A 27,117-nucleotide genomic window follows, 5' to 3' on the forward strand; every position below is an offset into this window, starting at 1 on the left:
TCTGTCACATTGACTGAGTCTGATTGTCCTTGAAGGCTTCGGTCCAGCGTGATTGGATGACTCCTCGTTTGCCCTCCGGTCCATTGTGCCGTAGGTCTGCCTGTCACGGATCACATTCACACCCCTCTTTCTCCTCCTTGATTAGCTTTGCGTGTTAATATACATATTCAAGAAGAAAATACAAAATGGCTGCTTGTGGCAAATACAGGTTCACTTGTAAATTGCAAATTACCGGAAAAACAAAAAAGGTGTTATTGGCTTAGTAGAAATGACAAAGTACATAAATATGGCTGTCTCTCTGATGTAATATTCTGACGGAGGTTCAAGGGGTTTGTGACCTCTGCCACAGAGATTTGAGACCATTTGACATCCCTTCAACATTATCGCCAACCCTGTGTTTTTCAGCCAACCCTGCATTTCTCAGCCAACCCTGCGTTTCTCAGCCAACCCAGCCAACCCTGCGTTTCTCAATGCCAACCCTGCGTTTCTCAATGCCAACCCTGCGTTTCTCAATGCCAACCCTGCGTTTCTCAATGCCAACCCTGCGTTTCTCAATGCCAACCCTGCGTTTCTCAATGCCAACCCTGCGTTTCTCAATGCCAACCCTGCGTTTCTCAATGCCTTTCCTAAAATGGAGGTTATTCAGACAAAGAGAGGAAAGCATGTTGGTGAGACTTGCCCATCCAATTCGCCCCGGCCTCCTCTCCTCTAGCCTGCACAGTTCTTTCCTGGCAGTGTGATTAAAATCTGCCTGTCTCTGTCATTAATGGGTCTTTAAGTCGCTCAATAGCTGCTCCATCACGTCCTAGAGGGCTGCTTCTCCACAGTAGACCCACGGGCCTCCAAAGCTCCACAGACAGACAGAAAGAGAAAGCTTGAAAGAGGGAGAGCATGGGATGTGGAGCGAGTTGGTGGGAGTGATTGAGCTGAGAAGAGAGGTGGAGAGATTGAAAGACAGTGGGAGAGAGCAGTAGGAGATAAGAGTGGGAATGCTGCAACAGTCAGTGTGTCCTCCACATGCAGTAGGAAAGGTAGAAGAAGAGAATACCCGGAGACAGATTCATGACGTTGATTAATCTGAAGGGAGAGTGAAGCGTACCTCCAGCAGATGGTTGTCTGGGGCCGTCACCAGCCATCCTGAGTAATGGCTGCATCAGCGATCGGCTACCCACCCTGCTTCCCTAGCTCCAGTCTGAGGGGGAGGGCCGTACTGATGTTTTCCTTGTACACAGCCCCTACTGATTTACTTTTAAAAAAAAAGTTTAATATTGTTTGTTACTTTTAGAATTATATTTCTACCAAACATTGCATTCATAGATTCTGTGATAGCAAAGCCCATAAAGGGCTTTCCCGTCTACTGGAAAGTGTGCCCTCTATACATCTTTATGGGTCCATGTACTGTACGTAGCTCGAGAGAGAGTTCATCTTTACAGATGTCGTAGTAACCAAAAAAATGCATTTTCCATGACACCTTCCATGACACCTTTCCATACATTTTCCATGACACCTTTTAAGTACTCGTTGCATTTTGAATGCTTAGCAGGTCCAATTCACGCTCTTATCAAGAGAACATCCCTGCTCATCCCTACTGCCTCTGATTTGATGCACTTACTAAACACAAATACTTCATTTGTAAATTATGTCTGCGTATTGGAGTGTGACCCTGACTATCCGTAAATTAAGAACGCAAGAACCTTGCCGTCTGGTTTGCCTGAACTCAGTTGTGAGTGTTGCAACCAAGGATAGACGATTTTTACACACTTCATCACTCAGTGATCTTGTTCTGTGCGCTTGTGTGGCCTACCACTTTGCAGCTGAGCCGTTGTTGCTCATAGACGTTTCCACTTCACAATAACAGCACTTACAGTTGACCGGGGCAGCTCTAACAGGGCAGACATTTTACAGAAGGACTTGTTAGAAAGGTGGCATCCTATGATGGTGCCACGTTGAAAGTCACTGAGCTCGTCTGTACGGGCCATTCTACTGCCAATGTTTGTCTATGGAGAGGGCATGGCTGTGTGCTCTATTTTTCTACACCTGTCAGCAACCGGTGTGGCTGAAGTAGCCAAATCGACTGATTTGAAGTGTCCACATACGTTTAGTGTGTCCTTCTGTAGCTCAGTTGGTAGAGCATGGCGCTTGTAACACCAGGGTAGTGGGTTCGATCCCCGGGACCACCCATACGTAGAATGTATGCACACATGACTGTAAGTCGCTTTGGATAAAAGCGTCTGCTAAATGGCATTTATTATTATTATTATTATACCAGGCAGTGTCAGAGGAAAGGCCTAAAAATGGTCAGACTCCAGCCACCCAAGTCTTAGACTGTTCTTTCTGCTACCGCATGGCAAGCGGTACCGATGCACCAGGTCTGGAACCAACAGCACCCTGAACACCTTCTACCCCCAAACCATAAGACTTGTAAAGTAGTTAAGCAAATAGCTACCCGGACCATCTACATTGACCCTTTTTTCACCAACTCCTTTGACTCATCATATATGCTACTGTTTCTGTTACTTTTTATAGTTATAGTGAAGTTATTATCATTGTGTGTATTATTATGCGTGATTACTCTTCTATTTGTTTAGTTTTTACATTGTACTACAGCACACAATTCATCTAGGCCTTTTCCTATCCTATATAATGGGGTCAACCATGGTATTACCAGAGTATAGGAAAGATAACGCCTGAAGGCTTGTACTCGATACATCATAGTTCCAAGGTAAATTTGATAAACAATTTTGAATCCTCCCTTAAACAAAATGCCTAGGTTGGCAGAGTTGGCTTGTCAACATCTTGATAGTTGACATGTGTTTTTCTTTCTATTGCCCCTCCTATCTGAAATGAACGCAGGGTTAGCTGGGATTCAATGCTGGCAGATTCACATGAACATCATCCACGCCAAGAAACATTTAGGTATTCTGAAACAGTTGAGGAATCCTGGCCATGTTCCAGGAAAAGACGGTCAGTTTCAAACAGGCAATTGCAGGCGGGTTCCTTGAAACACTATGCAAATTCTGAGAAAAAGGAGCTACAGTGCCTTCAGAAAGTATTCACACCCCTTGACCTTTTCCAGATGTTGTTGTGTCACAGCCTGAATTTTAAAATGCATTAAACTGAGATTTTGTGTCACTGGCCTACACACAAGACCCCATAATGTTTTTGAATGACTACCTAATTTCTGTACCCCACACATCTGTAAGGTCCCTCAGTCAAGCAGTGAATTTCAAACACAGAGTCCACCACAAAGACCAGGGTGGTTTCCCAATGCCTCGCAAAGAAGGGCACCTACAGTATTGGTAGATGGGTAAAAAAAAACATAGAAACAGATATTGAATATCCTTCTGAGCATGGGAAAGTTATTAATTACACATTGGATGGTGTATCATTACAGCCAGTCACTACAAAGATATGTACTTTATGTTATGTTTGGGGAAAAACCAACACAACACATCACTGAGTACCACTCTTCATTTTCAAGCATGGTGGTTGCTGCATCATGTGGCTGCATCGCGTTATGGGTATGCTTGTTATGGGTATGCTTGTCATCGGCAAGGACTAGGGAGTTTTTGGGGGGGATAAAAATAAACGGAATAGAGCTTAGCACAGGCAAAATCTTAGAGGAAAACCTGGTTCAGTCTGCTTTCCAACAGACACTGAGAGACAAATTCATCTTTCAGCAGGACAATAATCTGAAAGACCAAAAATACACTGGAGTTGCTTACCAAGACGACATTGAATGTTCACGAGGGGCCTAGTTACAGTTAAATCAGCTTGAAAATCTAACACAAAGCTTAAATGTTTTTCTAGAAATGATCAACAACCAACTTGACAGAGTTTGGAGAATATGTTTAATAATAATGTGCAAAGCTCTTAGACTCACCCAGAAAGACTCACAGCTGTAATCACTGCCAAATGTGATTCTAACATGTATTGACTCAGGGGTGTGAATACTTATGTATGTGAGAGATATCTGTATTTCATTTTCAATATATTAGCAAAAAAATGTGTATTGTGTGTAGATTAAATATATTTAATCTATTTTTTAATTCGGGCTGTAAAACATCAAAATGTAGAATAAGTCGCTCTGGATAAGAGCGTCTGCTAAATGACTTAAATGTAATGTAATGTAAATGAATAAGTCGAGGGGTATGAATACTTTCTGAAGGCTCTGCATAGTATTGAAAGGATCAATACATAAGCTGTTAACTCTTTTATTTTTAAAGATTTGAATTAAAAAGGTCGAGCACTGTGATTTTACATTTTTCATTTCAGCCTGTTCAGTGGACACTTCAGCTGAGCGGTGTGCTTTTCACATATACACACAAAATAGAAAGCCTGGGCTGCTGGAAAAAATCATGGTCTGTGCCAACAAACAAAAAAAGGTTTGATTAATTTGTTTCCAGCTAAAGTCATACAATTTACTGTAGATCAAAAAAAAATATTTGCAATGCAAGAACAATATAATTGTTTTCTGATTCTCCAAATGCCAAAACCAACTCTGATTGTCTGTTTGGTTCATTCAGAACAGCCCTGGAAACGATACCTAATAACTACGTGTGAGGAAAGGTCTGTTTCAATAGAGACCTTTTTCTATTCATCACTCTGTCATGTAGTGGACCTTACCTTTAGCCAATCTTTTTATTGCCGTAACTCTTCTAATGCTTCTGGTGATCTGAAATATTCAAATGCTTCTTTGAACTGTCAGGGTGTCTTTGTCATCTTGCTGAGCTCATACTGCTTCTCTCAGCACTTCACTGCCGCAGCAAGGTCATTGCCATTACTCCCCAGCCTCCGATGTGTACTGGAACAGGAGGGCAACTTCTTGGACAATGAGAGGTCATTTTCAGCTGCTGTCCATGACCGTATTATATTGCCAATATGGACTCTCATGAAGATGATGGTTGTCCAGAAGAAAATGCCTTGCATTAAGTAAGGTGAAATATTGGCATGCCTTGGGTGATTGTTCTCAGCGATGCATTACAGCACTATGGTTATTGCTGATGGGGTTTTGATGAGCAGTAGGGCGTTGAGATTCTTGGCCCAGCGTATATTTATCTTTGTACCTGCCGACATCATGTCTTCAGAGCTGCTTCACGGCTAAATGCTTGTTAGTGATATCCTTATTATGAAACATGCATGTTTAGTTAACTCTGGCTGTAAAATGATATCGATAAACCGCTGGTTTGATTTAGAGCCTCAACCACATCTACAGACTATCACGCATCTTGCTGTTACTGAGCGTGCGCAGTGCAAGTCAACGTGTCTTGACGCTCAAGGTGGGATATGCAGTTGGATTAACTCCTGTGCCTGCAGGGTTCAAAGTTCTCCTCTGAGTCAACATCCCTGGTCTGTGATGACGGCATCTCGGGGTGAAACCCTTTGAAGGGAATGTAGGATAAATACACAGAGGAGCGGATCTTATTAACATTTACCCAAGAGGGGAGCTGCTATTTGATCTCCACTCTGTTGCATAACCAAGAGGAGAGAACGCCTTGAATAATCCATGTTTGTTTCAAGAAGGCCACATATCTCCAAACGTCCCACTGTCGACTTGGCTGTAATCAGCTGTAACGAGATGCGAGATTCTCATTACTATCTATACAGAACAAAAATATAAACGCAACATTTTCAGATTTTACTGAGTTACAGTAGATTTTACTGAGTTACAGTTAATATGGATCAGAAAACCAGTCCGTATCTGGTGTGACCACCATTGGCCTCATGCAGCGCAACACATCTCCTTCACATAGAGTTGACCATTTTGTTGATTGTGGCCTGTGGAATGTTGTCCGACTCCTCTTCAATGTCAGTGCGAAGTTGCTAGATATTGGCAGGAACTGGAACACAGTCGTGCATGTCGATCCAGAGCATCCCAAACATGCTTGAAACATGTAAAGTGTTGGTCCTATGTTTCAAGAGCTGAAGAAAAAGCTTCCCCGAAATTTCCATACGCACAAATGTTGTGCACAAATTTGTTTACATCCTTGTTAGTGAGCATTTCTCCTTTACTAAGATTATCCATCCACCTGGCAGGTGTGGCATATCAAAAAGCTGATGAAACAGCATTATCATTACAAAGGTGCACCTTGTGCTGGGGACAATAAAAAGACACTTTAAAATGTGCATTTTTGTCACACAACAATGCCACAGATGTGTCAAGTTTTGAGGGAGCATGCTGACTGCAGGAATGTCCAACAGAGCTGTTGCCAGAGAATTGAATTTTCATTTCTCTACCATAAGCTGCCTCCAACGTCGTTTTAGAGAATTTGGCAGTATGTCACAACCGCAGACCACATGTAACCACGCCAGCCAAGGACCTCCACATCTGGCTTCACTTGCGGGATCCTCTGAGAGGGGGTGGGGGAGTGTTTCTGTCTGTAATAAATCCTGTTTGTTATGGAAAAACTCATCCTGATTGGCTGGGCCTGGCTCCCCAGTGTGTGGGCCTATACCCTCACAGGACCACCCATGGCTGCGCCCCTGCCCAGTCATGTGAAATCCATAAATTAGGACCTAATTTATTCAAATTGACTTATTGATGTTGCGTTTTATATTTTTGTTCAGTATAGTTTTCTTGAACCTTATTTGTGAAACAGTTTTCAAAATGTTAAATGTGATGTTCTGGTGCCTCTAGTGTGATTCAGGAAGCTGATTGAGGACCTTATTACTAATAAATGTGTTTTTTTATGACCGCGTTTTCTTTCTGCTTGTATTTTGATGTGTGTATATTATGTAATTCGGGGCTCATCTATAAAATAAACCTTGGTCTCAGTATAACTCAACACAACAGTTATTTATGGGCTCCCGAGGCACTACATCTCAGTGCAAGAGGCATCACTACAGTCCCTGGTTTGATTCCAGGCTGTATCACATCCAGCCGTGATTGGGAGTCCCATAGGGCGGCACAATTGGCCCAGCGTTGTCCGGGTTTGGTCGGTGTAGGCCGTCATTGTAAATAAGAATTTGTTCTTAACTGACTTGCCTAGTTAAATAAAGGTTCAATTAAAAATGTATATATATAAACAAAAACAATTGAGACCTACAGTGATTTAAAAACACAATTATAAAGACCGCATTCATGCTTTAAAGCATCTACTTCATGTATGAAAAGCAGGGATTTATTCCCCAGCTGGAAGTAAGACCAGTATTTGTGGGGTCTTAGTATTGGATATTTCTCTCCAGTCTGACTTGGCATTACTCTTCATATGACTCAGATTTTGAAGCTGGCGAGGCTGTTTTGATGCCCAATGGCTGATGGGATGCTCGGTGGAACCAGAGGAAGGGATGGTGGGTGCAGATTGCACTCCATGTTACCCATGCTGACTGACTGGCTTTATCAGCTGTTGCTTTGTATTCCAGTCTAATTGTACAAATGTTGCAGCAGCTAACCTACACATGCTGCCATTCATTATCATTCTGTTCACACTCAGACAAAATAATCCCCATTTGCCACAACTTTCACAGGGTTAGTTATTTCATGCCACTTGCTGATGCTCCCTCCATACCTCTGAAGTATTATGTTTACATCTCAATGAGAGAGAGCTGGATTCTGAACATGCTTTATGGAGTGTGTTTTGGCTTTTTTCATCCAATTTGAAGACTGTTTGTAATGTTTTATGGATATGTGTTCATGAAGGGAGTGAAACCTCCGTCTCTTCTTTGAGCTGTTTTTCAGAGTGTGTGTGTGTGTGTGTGTGTGTGTGTGTGTGTGTGTGTGTGTAGAGGCTATAAGAACAGTATGAAGAGACAGCCTGCCTGCTTGCCTACGCACGGTACAACCAGTACCTTCCAGAAATCTGTGTTTTTGGCAGGAAGCTGAGAGCCATCTCGAACTGCTCACACACGTACACACACAGTCATTTAATAGAGGCATATTGCCCTGCTTCCACAAAATATTTTTTTATTGGTAAAAAATATAACTACTTGCACAAGCACATTTAGACAACAGTAACCAGAACACTTGAACTGTTGAAAATCCTCTGGCAAATTAAGAAGTGCTGAAGCATCCACGAAAATAAGCTGCAATTATCAAAATGATAATTCCTGTCTTGGTTCTGCAGGAGAGCTGCAGCTGTTCAGACATCTAGACCATTTGAAGCTAATGAAATGGTGCGCTGGCTGAGGAACAGGCTGCACATCTACACAACGGAACAAACCTCCAGCTCACATTGGCCTGCTCAAATCACATCAGACAGAAATGGCTTTGCTCTTTTTCAGACTGCCAGTTGTGTTACGTACATTTGAACCGGTCCAGAGGACTTGCAATTCTCAGCCGCTTGAAACAAACTGCGCTGTCCAACAAGGTAACACACGCAAAGGTGCAGTCAAATAGTCTTCTTATGAAGAAGATGCAGTGTATGAACATGATAAAAGACATTTCAACTAAATAGGAAAGAAAGTTACCTTGGCAGGAAAAAAAATCTAATTACGTCCACAAATGTCCTAGCCAAATGCATACTGTTCTCTGCAGAAGCACGATTTAAACATTACAATAAATACAAAATAAACAAGTGTTCAAGGCTTTCCCGACAAAATCAGAATTGTTTATGCGTCTGAAATTGTGTGCTTTGGAATAATAAGGTTGAAAAAAGAACCATGGAAAGCTGCATCCTACTGTACACAAGTGTCTAGCTTACTCAAGACTTGGCCTCGCACAACAAATAATTACTCCATAAAACCATATGGCAATGTATAATTCACATACGAACCAATGTAATAAAAAAAGTAAACCGTATGAACTACATGCAGTATCAAACTTGACAGGAGTTGATTTGGCACATTCTCCAACACGTATGTGTTGGTATGTATTCAGATTGTTCACGAGGGCACATTGACATTCTTGTCATCATTTTATTGCATTCGTAAGGGGTGCCTGGGCATTGGATCATTATACTGATGCCCAGTCCGGTCCTCTCTTCTCTATACATGGGGTATGAAACAGGCTGCCAGGACCTCTAGTGATGCCTACAGTGTGCAGGCAGCCGCCTGCAGGTGGCGAGCTGGGCTTAGCCATCTGCTCGCCCTGTAAAAAACAGTGTGTTAGAGAACGAACAACACGCGGTCTGCGCCACACATCACTGCCAGGGCCTGTCACCAGAGCAGCCATTTCAGGCCGGAGACAGCACATCTTCCCTTCCTCTCAGCTGTGTACAGACACACATGAGAACTTGACTGTGTTAAAGCGCAGTAGCAGCCCTGAGAAATGAGTTGGTGGCGGGAGTTGTGTGTGTGTGTGTGTGTGCTGACCAGCAAGTTCTTAACATGCAACAGTGTTCCCTGTCTGTCAGAGAGAAATGCTGCTTTACTTCCCTTTAGAAAAATACTGCTATAGATGGAGAGACCAGGGAGAGGTAGAGGAGAGCGAAGCTGACAGGTACTATAGGAAAGATGAATGGCACAGAGAAGTTGCTTTAACTTTAGCCACACAATCGCCTGCAGGTGCTGAACAGTAGCATATGCACTGCTGACTCACTAAACAAGTCACATAGTGGAATACCTCAAACCGTTTTCTAGATTTGGAGGCACATCTGCCACACTGCTGCAGTTAATAATATATACCATTTAGCAGACGATTTTATCCAAAGCGACTTAGTCAAGCGTGTATACATATTACGTATGGATGGTCCCGGGAATCGAACCCACTATCCTGGCATTGCAAGCGCCATTTTCTACCTACCGATCTACAATTCTAATAATCAGCCTGACTTTTCAAAACACAGCCCTTTTTCCCCATAACACTAATTGCATGTCAGACACAGTGTAATATGGGACAACATAAAGAGAGCATTTCCCAGACAGACCTGGGTGTAACGGTGGCTTGGTGCTTCCTGTCACTGGGCTAATAAAGGGGATTAGTGAAGCAGCTGTGCATGTGTGGAGCATCTCACAAGGCTTATGGGGCCATGGGGAGGGAGAAATGCCCCCCTAACCAACCTCAAAGTACAGGCTGACACCCCACCCCCAATCACAGACAAAGATATTTGGGCGCAGGATCCTGTTTCCATGGCAGTGAGGAGGCGGACAGCAGGATGAAAAGCATACACAGCCCAGTGAGGCAGAGGGTACAGTTTGTGTGGGTTTTTATATCTGTGTGTGTGTGCCTCAGTGTGTGGTTGTGTAATCTATGTGTGGGTGGGTGTGAACTGTGCGTCTGTGGGTGTAGGAGTGTTTTGTATGCGTAATGCATGAAGTAAGTAGTGTGTAGCCCAGCCTGAAGAAGGCAGCCCCTTTTTGTTTTGGAGCTTAATAGTAAAGTATGTCATACAGTCCACTCTGCTGAAGGTGGGACTGTCTCTGTGTGTCTCTGTCTCTCACTGTTTGTCCCTCTCTCTCGCTGTTTGTCTCTCTTTCTGTCTGTGTGTGTCTCACTGTTTGTCCCTGCCTCTCTGTCTTTCTCTCTCTGTCTGTCTCTACCTGCAGGGAGAGTTACAGGATTTTGTTTATATGCCATTCTGTTCGATCTCCAAGCCCAGCACCCTTTGTATTAATTCTGACAGCACTCTGAACAGATTCAATGGGAAGGATAACATACTACAGCTCTTTAGGCATTGCGTTGGCTACACTACATACGTCTGTCTCTAACAGGCATTCCTCTGCAATATACACAGACAGGCTCCAAACGGCATGCTTAGGCAAAATATCAGTCTATTAGCTACCAAAAATAAGACTGACTTAAATCAGTCCCAACAACTAGCATATCTAGTGGATAGCTCAAAACAACAGTAGCTTGCTTATGGAAAGGGAATTGCACGTACTGTTATTGCCTCTGAGACAATAATAGCAATATTGCCGACTTGCCGAATGGGTGGTTACCAAACGATTATTAGCAGCTAAATGATTGCTTATTAATTCAAACCTTTGGCGAGGAAAAGGAAATTAACGGGAGGCTTGTTATCAGCTAATCCATTCCCCCGGGAAGTCTTAATGGATTTACTGATGATTGCTGGGGTATCTGCATGTGTCGCTGCGGCTCCCCTCCCATTCTGCAGCGCTTCCCTTCCTCCCCCGGCTGCGCTGCATTTCACATTCACCATCCGTCCGTCTGTTCCAAGGGGCTGCTCGGGGAATACCTCCACTGCTTGTGCTTGCAGAACAGAAAGAGAGACGCCATCAAAGTCCTTCCCCTCTGTTCTAGTCTCCTCCTCAATCTCTTACACAGTGTAAGCCCTGGTTGTTCCCCTAACTGGTCTGCCTAGCAGTAGCAAGTGGCTTGTTGCTTTAGCCTACACATAGTCCTGCAGGCTGTAGCCTGTCTTATTGTCTAGTGGGGAGAGGGAGCAGTACTGGTGCTGGTCCTGCTGCTGTTGCTGTAGGAGCTGCTGTTGCTGCTGCAGTATGAGTTTGTTGGGGGGTGGTAGTAAGATCATGTCCTGGTGACCGGGCCTCTTCCCCGAGCAAGACACGCAGAAGATGGACCCCCCCACGAAGAGGAAGCCTGCCGACAGGAAGGCCACGTACACGGCCCCCCCGGGCTCAAACTTATTGCTCTCGTGCACACTGCGGTCCAGGAAGTTAGTGATGACCTCGTTGGTGAACCAGGAAGCGGGCACCAGGCATAGGAATCCGGCGGCGATGAAGCAGCCCCCGCTGGCGATGGCCGCGTGCCTCTTGGAGCGCCGGCCGCCCCCCCAGCGGGTACATTTGAGCCCCAGGGATGCCAGGCACAGGCCCATGGCAGCCATCACACAGGACAGCACCATGGTGGTGCGGGCAGTCTGCAGGTAGGCGGGCAGCGACAGCACCGAGTACTTCAAGGTGCAGCTGAACATGCCGGTGCTGTACCAGGTGCAGTCCATCCACAGCCCCTGCATCTGGGAGATGGCTGTGATGATGTTGGAGCCCACGTCGGCACTCACCTTCCAATTGGGCAGCAGTGTGGCCACCATGGCCCCCATGATGCCCAACAGCGCCAGGATGAAGGCGAAGATCTGCATGCATGTGGATGCCATCTTCCTCCCGCTGCCTCTGCTGCTGCCGTGGCCCCCCCTCCTCCAGGCAGCATCCACCCAGCCCCAGCCAGGCACCTCGTCTGCTCCACCCCTCACCCCAGACGGCTGTAGAGGATCCTGGTGCTAGAGCGGGCAGCGGCCAATCTTCAGCCCCTTTCCTCAGCGCCGGCTCCACTGGACTGGAGAGGAGACAGGAATAAGAAATTGAATTGAGCAGGTCTCTTCGTTTGTCTCCCTCTCTTTTCTCTCTCTCCCCTCACACTCACTCTCTCCTCTCCCACCACACTCATGCACAGACTTTTCTTGCAGGAACAAAGGAGAGTGTGAACTGGACCGATGAGAGAGATGGATGGCTCTGGCTGATAGTTGGAAAAGGAGACACTAGTTTCAGTGCGTGTGTATTTTGTGTTGCGCATGCCTCTCCTCTGTGCCGGCGCCTCATGGAACTGTTACTGAAGAGAATGACTTTCTGATAATTGTAATGCTCAATATGTGGACTTAAAGCTGCAGTGTCCTTATCACCACACTTCAATAAGGTTACCCCACCACAGTGACTTCAATATTAACACATTTCTTCACATTTTTGTATCATTTTATCACTGATACAATAAATATTTTTGTTTAGAACATTTTATAGAACTTTGAAATAAGACAGACAATTCGTTATTTTTTAAATTTTAAGATGTTCACATTTGCCAGCATTGCTTTTTAATTGAAAATGTATAGATTATTCTTCAGTAAGGGTACAAGGGAAAACATCCTTTAATTATAATTGTTTATGATGTACAGCAAGAGAGAGCAATGTTGAGATCCTTACCTCGGCTGGTGCCGATCTCCCTATGACGTTTCAGGTTGTTGGCAGTGATGTCTGTAAAAACACGAGGTGAGGAGGGTTCGAGGAGATTTTTTTAGCCGTACGGATCCATTTCATGTCATCCATTTCCATAGCAACCGTATATTAAAGGACATCCTAGCCAGTCGTGAGCCACACATGCTCACTCGGCGCTTCTGAAAGGGGGTTGCTCTGCTTTCCTTTCAGTGCTGTAGAATAGACTCTCTCTACGTCACATGGCTCGTGAGACGAGCTGCTACAGAATAGTATGCACCATAGCGAAGCTTACTATGGTTTACACTCTGTAACTTTTTGTGTGTGTGAAGGGTCATCTACGTACTACTATATTTATTTTGCATTGCATTAGAATTCATTGAGTTGTTCAATGCACTTGTCACGCAATGCTTGATTTATGCAGCAGATGATGGAGACAAGCAAACGTATTATGGACCAGCTCAGCCCGCTACCAGTCAAACTGCAATCAATCATAAGACAGAGCTGCTTCATTCCAATATTGACTCATTATTAGCTGGCTAGCTAGAGGTGGCATCTAGCAACCGGATTGTTTATCATAACTAGCTAATATTTATCTGAAACAATGTGCACACTTTTGGCTATATTCATTCTCCCAGTTAGCCTAGCCGTAGTTAACCCGAGCTAGCTAGCGATTAAATGTTAGCCTAATGACAGATACACCTGCTTTCATAATTACACAGATATCATAATAACAGTTCTGCTTCAGTGGGCTTACCTCCAGTCTCAAATGTTGAAGCTAAAGAAATGACAACTTTGTCCAACGTATCTCTATCTAACCAGAGAGACCCTGAATAACTTTCCACAACCACGTTGCTGCGTTTCTTTCATCTATACAAATAATGAATAACCCATTGCACCCTGGAAAATATAATTTATTCAACATTGTTTTACCTACACCCCCAGGTCAGATCTATAATCTAGCCTAATTAACACATGTTAATGTAGATCCTGAACTATATAGATTGAATTACTAGATACACATTGGGCACCAAATAATAATACAATGACACTTCTACAATAATAACCATATGAAGAAAACCTACTCCAAGCAGGTGGTAGTGGCTGTTCTGGCAGTGTTTTTCTTTTATTTATGTGGTAGCGAGTCCACTATGCCAAAACGGACGCTCCCTAGAGCAGTCAGCATCAGCAACCACTCGGTGGGAGACTAAACTCACAGCTGCTACCTTCCTCTCATTGCTCCTCCAGTCCCCTCTGCAGAGGACGTCTAGTAGGGGAAGGGAGGGGCAAGCAGGACGGGCTTGATTCATGAATGACAAAGAGATGCGAAAAACAGACTGGGCTAATAGACGTGATAGCCTTGATAACGCAGATGTGTGTTTCCATAATTTTGCTGCATGGCAAAGATCATCATAAACAGCCAGTTTCAGGAGAATGATCTCCCCTCTCTCTCCACACCAGCAATGACCAAAATGGAGGTGGCAGGTATATCTGCTAAGTGATTGATTGATCTGTTTGTTTAATTTGGTCCAATGATCGACCTTCGTGGAATCCCCCAAGGTATCCTCTCAGAGACTTTTTCCACAGATAAGACATCACAGACACACACACACAAAGTATTACCTGAGTTGGTTGACTACTGACCTTTCAGACTTCAGTCTCCAGGCCCTCGTGGGCTGCTGCTGCAGGAGAAATAGCCACACTATTTAAGCACTGTACTGTGTTTGAGTGTGTTTTTACCGACAAGATCCTTGATGCTAGTGATGTTCTGTTGGGAAATAAATAACAGGGATGGGAGAGGGGGGGTGAAGAAACCACAGTTAACATGTACCCAGGGAGTGCAGATGTGTGATGTGTGAAGACATGGCAGGCTATTATAAGCATGGCTCCTTGTTTTATCACTGCAGCCCCATCCTCCATGTTATAGCTCCAAGGCATGACTAGACACAAAGATTGTCCTTTCCTGAGATGAGGGATTTTATTGTTCAATTTGCATATTGTTTATTTCGTGGTTTAATTGGTTTTGTGCTCATCATTTTGTAAAAGCCTTGTTATTTAACGTTACGGTCGGAGGTGTCATTATGCCCATTTTCAACATGCAGAACGTTTGTAAACCATCAGGGGAAACAGTGGTGACACGATGTGAAATTACCCAGGGTTGGTTTGATTTAGGGCCTGCATGTTTTCTTTACTAAGATTTACGACCAATTTTAGTTTTAAAAAAAATGTCTTGTAAAAACAGCGTAGGTCCTGTTTTGTTTGTTCAGAAGACACATTTTTCCCACAGTCCTAATCTCTCTTCTGTCCTAGTGGAATTCTTGACTGTAGAGTTGGTGAGTTTTCCTTTGGAAAACAATTGAGAGGACCTGTGGATCGGGATGGTTAACCTGTGCCGTGGATCGGGATGGTTAACCTGTGCCGTGGATCGGGATGGTTAACCTGTGCCGTGGATCGGGATGGTTAACCTGTGCCGTGGATCGGGATGGTTAACCTGTGCCGTGGATCGGGATGGTTAACCTGTGCCGTGGATCGGGATGGTTAACCTGTGCCGTGGATCGGGATGGTTAACCTGTGCCGTGGATCGGGATGGTTAACCTGTGCCGTGGATCGGGATGGTTAACCTGTGCCGTGGATCGGGATGGTTAACCTGTGCTGTGGATCGGGATGGTTAACCTGTGCTGTGGATCGGGATGGTTAACCTGTGCTGTGGATCGGGATGGTTAACCTGTGCTGTGGATCGGGATGGTTAACCTGTGCCGTGGATCGGGATGGTTAACCTGTGCCGTGGATCGGGATGGTTAACCTGTGCCGTGGATCGGGATGGTTAACCTGTGCCGTGGATCGGGATGGTTAACCTGTGCCGTGGATCGGGATGGTTAACCTGTGCTGTGTGCCCAGGGCTGTTCTGAGAGTGTGGGAAACACTGGCAGACAGCACAGTGCAGCAAGGCACTAAGACAGGGCCCCCTCCAGCAAGTTGCCCATAGCTTTAGCTTGCCTAGTGCCTATACCTCCTGAGTGCCTGTCCTGTCCATCTGTGCTTCTGATTTAATAGAGGTGTCTTCTGATGTAATGGGGCTGCAGGTAGCCCAGTGGTTAGAGCATTGGACTAGTAACCGAAAGGTTGCAAGATCAAATTCCCTGAGCTGACAAGGTAAAAATCTGTCATTCTGCCCCTGAACAAGGCAGTTAACCCACTGTTCCTAGGCAATCATTGAAAATAAGAATTTGTTCTTAACTGACTGTCCTAGTTAAATAAAGGTAAAATGAAAATGGAGGTTGTCTTCTGATGTAATGGAGGTTGTCTTCTGATGTAATGGAGGTTGTCTTCTGATGTAATGGAGGTTGTCTTCTGATGTAATGGAGGTTGTCTTCTGATGTAATGGAGGTTGTCTTCTGATGTAATGGAGGTTGTCTTCTGATGTAATGGAGGTTGTCTTCTGATGTAATGGAGGTTGTCTTCTGATGTAATGGAGGTTGTCTTCTGATGTAATGGAGGTTGTCTTCTGATGTAATGGAGGTTGTCTTCTGATATAATGGAGGTTGTCTTCTTAAGGTTTTGTTATGATTAATGCATCTCTTTCCCCTTGAGGGAATCTTCCTTTTGATTGTATTTTACTTTATGTATTCCACAGCTGTGTATTCCATTGTTCCTGGCTCCCCCCTCAGAACCTGCAGCAGTTACGTAAGGGGACATGCGGGTGCTCAGGTGGTATCGGCTAGCCACCCTGAGGGCCTGCCATCTCATCTTGGTTACGCTCAGAAGGAGATGATAAATTACTGCTCACACAACATTGGGTAGAGAGAGGGCTCGGGGAAAAGGAGTGGAAGGTAGAAATGGACAATGGGACTTGGAGAGCTACAGGGCAAGGCCAGTGTAATAGAGTTCCTTCCTGCAGAGCTCCCGGAAGGTCATAGAGATGAAATGTATAAGTGTTAATATGGATGTGTGCATGACTCCATATTACTGAGAGGAGTTGGGTCACGGTCGTTGAGGGGGACTAAGGCAGACCTGTGGAAAATGACTAGGAATAAAAGAAAGTGTTAAAGTTCAGTTCTGATTATTCAGTATACAGTATTAGTGTGGAAGAGGAAAAGTAGGTTAAGTCTCTGTAAATGTTTGAAGTCTTTGTTTAAAAGAGTCAGACTAAATTAGCCATGGAGAGGGCAGGATCATTTTTATGTAGATCCTTATATAACAAGCCAATTTAGAGTAGTGCAATTCATCTACAAATCATTAGGGATTATGATTTGCTTCCCTGTTAAAATACATGTTCGTTACAACATGAAGTTCTATTTACATTCCAATCATCCCACTAATGAAGTGTGGAAAATATAATGAAGTGCGGAATATAAAATGGCCTAATTCCTCCAGGAGTGAAATGAAAGGCATGATTTTGTGCTACCTGGACAGACCAGATGGTGGGTTGATGCTGCATCACTCTGGGTGTGTGCTTTGGTAAAGGCACACTGCAGTACCAAGGTATGAGACTGCCTCTCACCCAAATCATCCTAGCATGTTGAGGTGACAGGTGGAAAAATTGATTTTCCTCATGTCAGCCTTGTTCCACCCAATTGATGCAGATGAGTCCATCTCTGATGATAGCTCCTGTCACAGTTACTCTTTTCAGCCCCAGTATATCACAAAGCAATGCAGCGCTTCTTCTCCCTGCCCTGAAAGTCTACTGTAACTGGTGTCCAAAACCCTCTCGTCTTCTGACAACTGATAGTGATGTGAGCAGCCCAGGAGTTAGCTGTACTCCTATAGACTACAATATAGCTGGCTGCTCTGACAACTAGGCTCCAGTCTAGCAGTGGTGTCCCATGCCAAGGCGGTAAGGCAGGCGGTAAGGCAGGCAAGGTGGTAAGGCAAGCGGGCGGTAAGGCGGTAAGGCAGTCGGTAAGGCAAGCGGTAACATACAGAGCTATAGATCAGATGAGATAGTAGATGCGGTCCTGGTTTACAAGCCCAGCCAGAGGCTGCAGCGCAGCACAGCACGGGAGGGAGAGAATCTAAACAGCTCATTAGAAAGGCTCCATCACATCCTTGGATCACTTTAGTTATCCTCCCCCAATTATCCTGCCCTTCCCCTTCCCTAGCCAAGAATAACAAAGGAGGGTATAGTCTGTGTCACAACCCCCACAGACACAAAGATGCTGCTGGAGGTAGTTCTTTAGGGCAGGTTGTCTCAACAGGAGAGCTCTGCTGTAAATTAAACACCCTCGCACCCACATAACTGTGTGTGTTTTTGCCTGTGTTGGTTTTCTATTCGTCCGCTCTGTATACTCTGCCTCGTATTGTAACTTCTGTATCCTCTTTCACATACCTGGAAATGTTTGCATATCTCGTCTCGCTGCACCTCCTCTCGTCTAGTCTCCCTGCACCTCCTCTCGTCTAGTCTCGCTGCACCTCCTCTCGTCTAGTCTCGCTGCACCTCGTCTCGTCTAGTCTCCCTGCACCTCGTCTCGTCTAGTCTCCCTGCACCTCGTCTCGTCTAGTCTCCCTGCACCTCGTCTCGTGTCCCTGCACCTCCTCTCGTCTCGTCTCGCTGCACCTCCTCTCGTCTAGTCTCGCTGCACCTCCTCTCGTCTCGTCTCGCTGCACCTCCTCTCGTCTCGTCTCCCTGCACCTCGTCTCGTCTCCCTGCACCTCCTCTCGTCTCGTCTCCCTGCACCTCCTCTCGTCTCGTCTCCCTGCACCTCCTCTCGTCTCGCTGCACCTCCTCTCGTCTCGTCTCGCTGCACCTCCTCTCGTCTCGTCTCGCTGCACCTCGTCTCGTCTCGCTGCACCTCGTCTCGTCTCGCTGCACCTCCTCTCGTCTCGCTGCACCTCCTCTCGTCTCGCTGCACCTCCTCTCGTCTCGCTGCACCTCCTCTCGTCTAGTCTCGCTGCACCTCCTCTCGTCTAGTCTCGCTGCACCTCCTCTCGTCTCCCTGCACCTCCCTGCACCTCCTCTCGTCTCCCTGCACCTCCTCTCGTCTCCCTGCACCTCCTCTCGTCTCCCTGCACCTCCTCTCATCTCCCTGCACCTCCTCTCGTCTCCCTGCACCTCCTCTCGTCTCCCTGCACCTCCTCTCGTCTCCCTGCACCTCCTCTCGTCTCCCTCCCTTATTATCCCTCCCAGGTTATTACCAGGTGAAAGCAGGCAGCTAGGCAGGCTACAATTCTCCGCTCTGTTGCCCAGTGTCTCACTGGTGCTGCTGTGTCATTGGTCCATAGCTCCACTTCACTTCTCAGACTGAGCTGTAGGTCTGGCTCCTGATCTGAGAGGTGGGGAGGGGGCATTAGACCCCCCTCTTGATCTGAGAGGTGAGGAGAGGGGGTCACTGCATTAGACCCCCTGGTAGTCTCATAAGGGACGCAGCCTTCCCTCCTACTGCACATTCACAGATGCACCTAAAGAAGAGTTGTCCTTTTTGTGTGTTGTGTTTCTTTCAGCACAATCCCTTTACCCTTAGAGAGAGGATGGACAATCAGAGAAAGAGCCAGTGAGGGAGAGAGAATGGGGGTGAGTTTGGGAGGAGGAGAGAGCTCTGAGTAAGACTCGGCTCTGCTGATTCTGGCATGATTACTTCAACTGTTTGTCATAGCAGCTTAGCTCTGACGTCGGGATCAAGAGGCAGAGAGGTGGCTTGAGAGGGGAACCACAGCCAGGATTCCACACTAGCCTGGAGGAAGAGCTGTTTCTCCCTGCCTGGTTCCTCCATTCCACTGGGTCTGAAGCCGCTGGACTCCCCCTCAGAAACAATAGAGATGTGTGGGTGTTTGAACGTGTCACCTCATGTCTCATCAGGCTCTTTGGTATTGAACGGCGCCTGCTAAGTGGCAGCGTGACAGGAAGAGGGCTGGCTTTTTCCTCGCACAGGTGTTACTGTGACAACCGGAACAGTCTTGCCATCCATCGCATGTCACCTGTTTTTTCATCCCCTCTTTCCCGTCTTCCACTCGCTTTGCTCCCATGAGTGGATCCTCTTCAAATCACATCTTATTGGTCACATACACATGGTTAGCAGATGTTAATGCGAGTGTAGAGAAATGCTTGTGCTTTTGGTTCCGACAGTGCAGTAATATCTAGCAATTCCCCAACAACTACCTAATACACACAAATCTAAAGGGGTGAATGAGAATATGTACATGTAAGTATATGGATGAGCGATGGCCGAGTGGCATAAGCAAGGTGCAATAGATTGTATCAAATACAGTGGGGCAAAAAAGTATTTAGTCAGCCACCAATTGTGCAAATTCTCCCACTTAAAGATGAGAGGCCTGTAATTTTCATCATAGGTACACTTCAACTATGACAGACCCAATGAGGGGGAAAAAATCCAGAAAATCACTTTGTAGGATTTTTAATGAATTTATTTGCAAATTATGGTGGAAAATAAGTATTGTCACCTACAAACAAGCAATATTTCTGGCTCTCACAGACCTGTAATTTCTTCTTTAAGAGGCTCCTCTGTCCTCCACTCATTACCTGTATTAATGGCACCTGTTTGAACTTGTTATCAGTATAAAAGACACCTGTCCACAACCTCAAATAGTCACACTCCCACTATGGCCAAGACCAAAGAGCTGTCAAAGGACACCAGAAACAAAATTGTAGACCTGCACCAGGCTGGGAAGACTTCATCTGCAATAGGTAAGCAGCTTGGTTTGAAGAAATCAACTGTGGGAGCAATTATTAGGAAATGGAAGACATACAAGACCACTGATAATCTCCCTCGATCTGGGGCTCCACGCAAGATCTCACCTCGTGGAGTCAAAATGATCACAATAACGGTGATCCCAGAACCACACGGGGGGACCTAGTGAATGACCTGCAGAGAGCTGGGACCAAAGTAACAAAGCCTACCATCAGTAACACACTACGCCGCCAGGGACTCAAATCCTGCAATGCCAGACGTGTCTCCCTGCTTAAGCCAGTACATGTCCAGGCCCATCTAAAGTTTGCTAGAGAGCATTTGGATGATTGGGAGAATGTCATATGGTCAGATGAAATCAAAATATAACTTTTTGGTAAAAACTCAACTCGTCGTGTTTGGAAGACAAAGAATGCTGAGTTGGTGCAGTTGCCTTACCAGGCTGTGATACAGCCCAACAGGATGCTCTCAATTGTGCATCTGTAAAAGTTTGTCAGGGTTTTGAGTGACAAGCCAAATTTCTTCAGCCTCCTGAGGTTGAAGAGGTGCTGTTGCGCCTTCTTCACCACACTGTCTGTGTGGGTGGACCATTTTAGTTGGTCTGTGATGTGTACGCCCAGGAACTTAAAACTTTCCACCTTCTCCACTGCTGTCCCTTCGATGTGGTTAGGGGGTGTTCCCTCTGCTATTTCCTGAAGTCCATGATCATCTCCTTTGTTTTGTTGACGTTGAGTGAGAAGTTATTTTCCTGACACCACACTCTGAGTGCCCTCACCTCCCTGTAGGCTGTCTCGTCGTTGTTGGTAATCAAGCCCACTACTGTTGTCGTCTGCAAACTTGATGATTGAGTTGGAGGCGTGCATAGCTACGCAGTCGTGTTCTCTGAGGCTGACCGGAACATATTCCAGTCTGTGTGATCAAAACAATCTTGAAGCTTGGCTTCAGATTGGTCGGACCAGCATTGAATGGTTCACGTCACATCCTGTTTGAGTTTTTCCTATAAGACGGAAGGAGCAAGATGGTGTCGTGGTCGGATTTACCGAAGGGAGGGGCGGGGAGGGCTTTGTATGCACCTCGGAAGTTTAGAGTAGCAGTGGTCGAGGGTATTGTGCATAGTGCAATCAATATGCTGGAAGAATTTAGGTAGCCTTGTTCTCAAATTTGCTTTGTTAAAATCCCAAGCCACAATAAATGCAGCCTCAAGATGTATGGTTTCCAGTTTGCATACAGTTGTGAAGTTCCTCGATGGCTGGCTTGGTGTCTGCTTGAAGGGGAATGTACACAGCTGTGACTATAACTCTTGGTAGGTAGAATGGCCGACATTTGATTGTAAGGAATTCTAGGTTGGGTGAGCAGAAGGACTTGGGTTCCTGTATGTTGTTATGATTACACCATGAGTCGTTAATCATGAAGCATATACCCCTGCCCTTCCTCTTCCCAGAGAGGTGTTTATCTCTGTCGGTGCGATGCATGGAGAAGCCCGGTGGCTGAACCGATTCCGACAACATATCCCGAGAGAGCCATGTTTCCATGAAACAGAGAATGTTAATATCGGTCTCTCTGGAAGGCAACCCTTGCTCGAATTTTGTCTACCTTGCTGTCAAGAGCCTGCCCAGGTGGCCACTTCATCTGCCCCTTCAGTGTTACGTACAGATATATTTTACCCCTGCTGCTTGTGTCTCCTGTGTGTGGACGTGGGGGTGGTGCACTTCACCCCTCTGGCTCAGCCCCAAATCAAGCAGCCCTTCTAGCTGGTGGAGAAAGTAGTCAGGAATGTCTTCCAGTTCCAGAGGAAGTGCTGGCGCAAAGGAATCCAGTAAGCAATATTTCTACCCCTCCTCCTTCTACGGTTCACGCTTTAATCTCTCTCTCTCGCTCTAGACTCTCTCTTTGTTACATGCCGCATTAAGTGAACTCTCAGTTCATCCATGACCAGCGCTATACAAAACTGCTCATGACTCCCTCTCTCACTCCCCCTCACATCCATGCCTGTGAGGAGTGTAGGTAGGCAGGCTGTAGGGCTGGAGAACAAAAGAAGCGAACAGCAATTATGAGTCATTGGGGTGTCATAGGAAGATAACTTATGTAACTGCAGCGAGTAGAGAGACGGCTTTAACAGCTTGAAGAGGAGCTACCTGGCACTGCGCTAAGGAAGCATCTGTACTGGGTATGTGGGTTCTGCGATGTGATCTGATGCTCTTGAAGTTGGGTTCTGTATTATGCTTACTGTGAAAACCCATGGTGTTGCTGAGGGCATCTGGGGCTACATCTCTAGTCGAAAGTCTTCAATTGTTTATTCTCCTCGTCTCCGTTCCACAGCCAATGATCTGAGAGGTCCTGACATGACAACTGAATTTTCTAAGTTACTTTCGTCTACAGTGTTAGTATGGTCTGATGGAATCTTCTTTTTAACACTGCATATTTAATCACAACATGATTAATTTATGCTCTTTGTGGCAGCATGTTTGATTTAAATTGTTTTCTATTTCTAAACGATAGCTGGAGGCTTGTGGACATATTGCCTCAGCAGATTCCATCTGGCCCCGTACTGTACCTATGAGTGGTCATTATGGACCGGAAGCCCCCTGAGCTTTTTCACGTTTTCTTCCCAGAATGCTATTCCCGGAGACAGAGGCTGGAGCTGGCGGAGGTGATGATGCATGAGGCAGACGTGGACCCCAACCTGCGCCCCACGGAGCTCTCCATCCCTGACAGAGGACTGGCGGACACCTACAGCTGCCTCTGCTCTGAGAACCAGGGCCTCCTCACCTACGACTTCAGACTCAAACACCTTAACAGGCGATCAGGCAGCAGCACTCAGCAGCCCCTGACAGAGAGAGAGGCTAGAAGGACAGAGGGGAAGGAGTGCCTAATGGTCTCTGTTAGAGACAAGACGGACTGCTCTTAGCTCTAACCTTTCTACCAGGCACACGCATGCATTTTTAAACACCATTTCTCTGGTGTCCCGGAGGTGCTTGGTGAGACACAGGGAATCTCTGGTGTCCCGGAGGTGCTTGGTGAGACACAGGGAATCTCTGGTGTCCCGGAGGTGCTTGGTGAGACACAGGGAATCTCTGGTGTCCCGGAGGTGCTTGGTGAGACACAGGGAATCTCTGGTGTCCCGGAGGTGCTTGGTGAGACACAGGGAATCTCTAACACGCAGTCCAGTTACAAAGGAAGAATAGTGTGTGAAATGACCAGCAGGAGAGTTAAGTGGTGAGTTTAATGCTCAACCCATCATGTCCTGGTCCTTACTTCTGATCCTGATGTCCCCATATGACTTTGTCCTCTGGGAAATGAGTCCGGAAACTTTTTCAGGACAATTTGGAGAATAAGAAAATGTTGACGGTATTCAGACCATTCCGCCTCCTTTGTCTCACTCACGGGGGGTGGAGTGCTGTTGAAAAGTTGGCAGCTCCTGATGAGGCTACTAAAATCCTAATTGAGGACTGAGTGTTTTGTTAAATAAAGTGCTGGCCATCTGTTTTGAAAGTAATGATGGAACAATGATACTGTTTCATTAATATGTTCCTACAGATTACACCAACATTTCTTGGATTTTACCTTTGCATGATTCTTCCTACTCTGTCCTGCTTCTGTCACTTAAATTGCCTATCACTGAGAGTATACTTTGGTCCAATGCAGAGAACAAGGATTCTGAATTTCTCTGACAGCTTCATCAACTGGGATAGAGCTAGAAATAAACCGTTCATCTTACCTGTGCTTTACCTGTCAAGGAGACAAGAATATAGATTCTCAAAGCCAGACTTAGGAATACAACATGATAAAACAACCTGCTCTCACAAGACTGCATCTCACAGATAAAAATGTTTATTTTTAAAACAGTTCATTACGGTTCACATTCATTGGTATGCTAGCATTAAAGGCATGTTTACAGTTGAGTTGAGGGCAAACCGAGAGGGAGGGTACGTGTTGAGTTGAGGGCAAACCGAGAGGGAGGGTACGTGTTGAGTTGAGGGCAAACCGAGAGGGAGGGTACGTGTTGAGTTGAGGGCAAACCGAGAGGGAGGGTACGTGTTGAGTTGAGGGCAAACCGAGAGGGAGGGTACGTGTTGAGTTGAGGGCAAACCGAGAGGGAGGGTACGTGTTGAGTTGCGGGCAAACCGAGAGGGAGGGTACGTGTTGAGTTGCGGGCAAACCGAGAGGGAGGGTACGTGTTGAGTTGCGGGCAAACCGAGAGGGAGGGTACGTGTTGAGTTGCGGGGAAACCGAGAGGGAGGGTACGTGTTGAGTTGAGGGCAAACCGAGAGGGAGGGTACGTGTTGAGTTGAGGGCAAACCGAGAGGGAGGGTACGTGTTGAGTTGAGGGCAAACCGAGAGGGAGGGTACGTGTTGAGTTGAGGGCAAACCGAGAGGGAGGGTACGTGTTGAGTTGAGGGCAAACCGAGAGGGAGGGTACGTGTTGAGTTGAGGGCAAACCGAGAGGCAGGGTACGTGTTGAGTTGAGGGCAAACCGAGAGGCAGGGTACGTGTTGAGTTGAGGGCAAACCGAGAGGGAGGGTACGTGTTGAGTTGAGGGCAAACCGAGAGGGAGGGTACGTGTTGAGTTGAGGGCAAACCGAGAGGGAGGGTACGTGTTGAGTTGAGGGCAAACCGAGAGGGAGGGTACGTGTTGAGTTGAGGGCAAACCGAGAGGGAGGGTACGTGTTGAGTTGAGGGCAAACCGAGAGGCAGGGTACGTGGTGGTGTCAGATAATAGGATGTCTCGACAGCAAAATATCCCTGAAACACTGGGACCAGAGTATTTATTGCAAGTTACAGCCATTTCTACCTGTACAATGTCAGTATGTGTCATAATATCAAAGATTCAAATTAAGTTATAGTCAGGTACTCAGGTATGGGAGCTACTAACAGGGCAAGTTGACAACACATTTGAATTCAATTCTTTTCCTTTGACAATGCCTGTGTACATTGTAAGCGACACTTCTGGGGGAGGATGACAACCATACTCTTATTCAATACACTAGAAAACATTCATTAGGTGAAACATACCAGATTCTTCAATTCAAGCCAACCCCATATGTATTTTGCAAAGCAATAAAAAGTTACAACTATCAATAAATTAACATTGCTTTAAAACCAAAACTCCACTTGATGTACAAATACAGGGGCGGCAGGTAGCCTAGTGGTCAGAGCGTTGGACTAGTAACCGAAAGGTTGCACGATCGAATCCCCGAGCTGACAAGGTAAACATCTGTCATTCTGCCCCTGAACAAGGCAGTCAACCCACTGTTCCTGGGCCATCATTGAAAATAAGAATTTGTTATTAACTGACTTGCCTAATTAAATAGGCAAACAATGTACAGCAAGTCACAAAATCAATGTCCATCCTCTCCTGTGGATTTCGATGTACTCAGACTTCTAGAGCGTTACAGAGTACAAGTGAAGCTCTTAGGGTGAGTCTCAATAGTCTAAAGTGGAATCCTCTCATCGCCGTCCTTCTCTCTGACATGAATGAACTGGAAGGTGAACAAAGTCTATTCGTTACATTACTCTCACCTATGTAAAGGAAGCCAATTGATATTATTGAGAAGGGGAGCTGGGCAGAGGCATATACAGGAGAGTAGTTGTACATTAGTGCTCAGCAGATTCATTGCAGTAATTATCAGGGACTGAGTCACCTCGTCTCTCTCTAGGGGGACAACCATGTCGCTGAGCCAAAGGTAGCTCATCTTTCCTTTTACACCTGTGCATACCTAAGCAAGTGGGATATGCCTATTGTACACTCTCAAAGGAACACAGTTTAACTTCAGGGCTGAGGCACAACAGATACCCTGGGACTAGGACAGGCATGTTGCGGGCGCTGGGCAGAGCTTTGGCCCCTCTCCTTGTGTCTATTCCTGACCCTATGAGTTGTTAGGGGCACTGCCAGTGTCCGTAGGATCGTAGAAACAGTCCTCGTTGACCACGGAGGTGAGGCTCTGTACGCTGAACTCTCTCTCCAGCAGAGTGCTGAGGTCTATGGCTGCCAGGTCTGTCTGGCTGTCCAGGGAACGGCTGTGTAGGCTCAGTAGCGCCCGCTGGCTACTACCTTTCCTCTTCACTGGGCAGAAGTGGCCCCGGACAAGCTTGGGCTGGCTCTCTGGGGTGTTCACCTCTGCTCCCTCTGGCTGCACGCGGGGGGCCGGCGCCCGGGAGGAAGCTGCCTCCTCCGACAGCCTCAAACTGAGAAACTGGGCCTCAATGGCACAGGAGGGGAAACTCTCTCTAGCCTCACTGAACTCATCGTCCTCATCACTCAGGATGTATGACTCCTTCACATAGCTGAAGCTAGAGGGCCGCTGGCCGCCCCGAGACCAGGCCTTTTGGGTAGACGGCGTCTTGTGCTGTGTGGGACCGTCAGCTGGGGGAGCGTCAGAGGAGCTGTGGGTGCCGCTGCTCAGACTGCCCTCGTCTGAGTCAGGCTGGCCAGGTTTGAGTGTGCTGGCTGGGGTGGGGAGATCCAGCAGGGGTTGCTTACACAGCCAGGAGACTCTGGATGGACCTGGTGGGGGATGGAGGGGGAGAGCGAGAGACAGCTGCCAACTGAGCAATACATTCACTAATATCTGGCCACAAACACTACTGTATGTACAGTAAGTCAAGTGCTTATAAGGTTTAAGTCATGGTCATGTCTAAAGATAAATCTAAGCAGTGTTATTGGAAGGGATGTTTTGGAACAGGGCGGGGATGAAACTCA

At 46.3% G+C, this 27,117-nt stretch overlaps 2 protein-coding genes and 1 pseudogene across 7 annotated transcripts in view; 1 reads left to right on the forward strand and 2 right to left on the reverse strand.

Moving 5' to 3' along the window:
• The window catches only part of LOC124002308, a 34,685-nt pseudogene extending 10,877 nt beyond the window's left edge, over positions 1-23,808 (forward strand).
• Positions 7,868-12,943, reverse strand: LOC124001306 (claudin-20-like). The gene is made up of 2 exons (XM_046307988.1): positions 12,769-12,943; positions 7,868-12,130 (listed from the first exon to the last, which is right to left on the reverse strand). Exon 2 carries the CDS (start codon positions 11,949-11,951, stop codon positions 11,226-11,228), a length of 726 nt encoding a protein of 241 aa, XP_046163944.1. The 5' UTR covers positions 11,952-12,130; positions 12,769-12,943; the 3' UTR covers positions 7,868-11,225.
• A 479-nt stretch (positions 23,809-24,287) lies between the features above and the next one.
• The window catches only part of LOC124001303 (rho guanine nucleotide exchange factor TIAM2-like), a 104,903-nt gene continuing 102,073 nt past the window's right edge, over positions 24,288-27,117 (reverse strand). For all 6 annotated transcript variants that reach the window (XM_046307979.1, XM_046307981.1, XM_046307980.1 and 3 more), the window contains one exon: positions 24,288-26,922. In XM_046307979.1, coding sequence (XP_046163935.1) covers positions 26,285-26,922 — 638 coding nt within the window. In that variant the 3' untranslated portion in view covers positions 24,288-26,284. The remainder of the gene's footprint in view (positions 26,923-27,117) is intronic.

The sequence above is a fragment of the Oncorhynchus gorbuscha genome, linkage group LG17, assembly GCF_021184085.1.
Source record: "Oncorhynchus gorbuscha isolate QuinsamMale2020 ecotype Even-year linkage group LG17, OgorEven_v1.0, whole genome shotgun sequence".
NCBI lineage: Eukaryota > Metazoa > Chordata > Actinopteri > Salmoniformes > Salmonidae > Oncorhynchus > Oncorhynchus gorbuscha.

Excerpts from the sequence above, each read along its gene's own strand:
- LOC124001306 (XM_046307988.1), bottom strand. The coding sequence starts at position 11,951 with ATGGCATCCACATGCATGCAGATCTTCGCCTTCATCCTGGCGCTGTTG.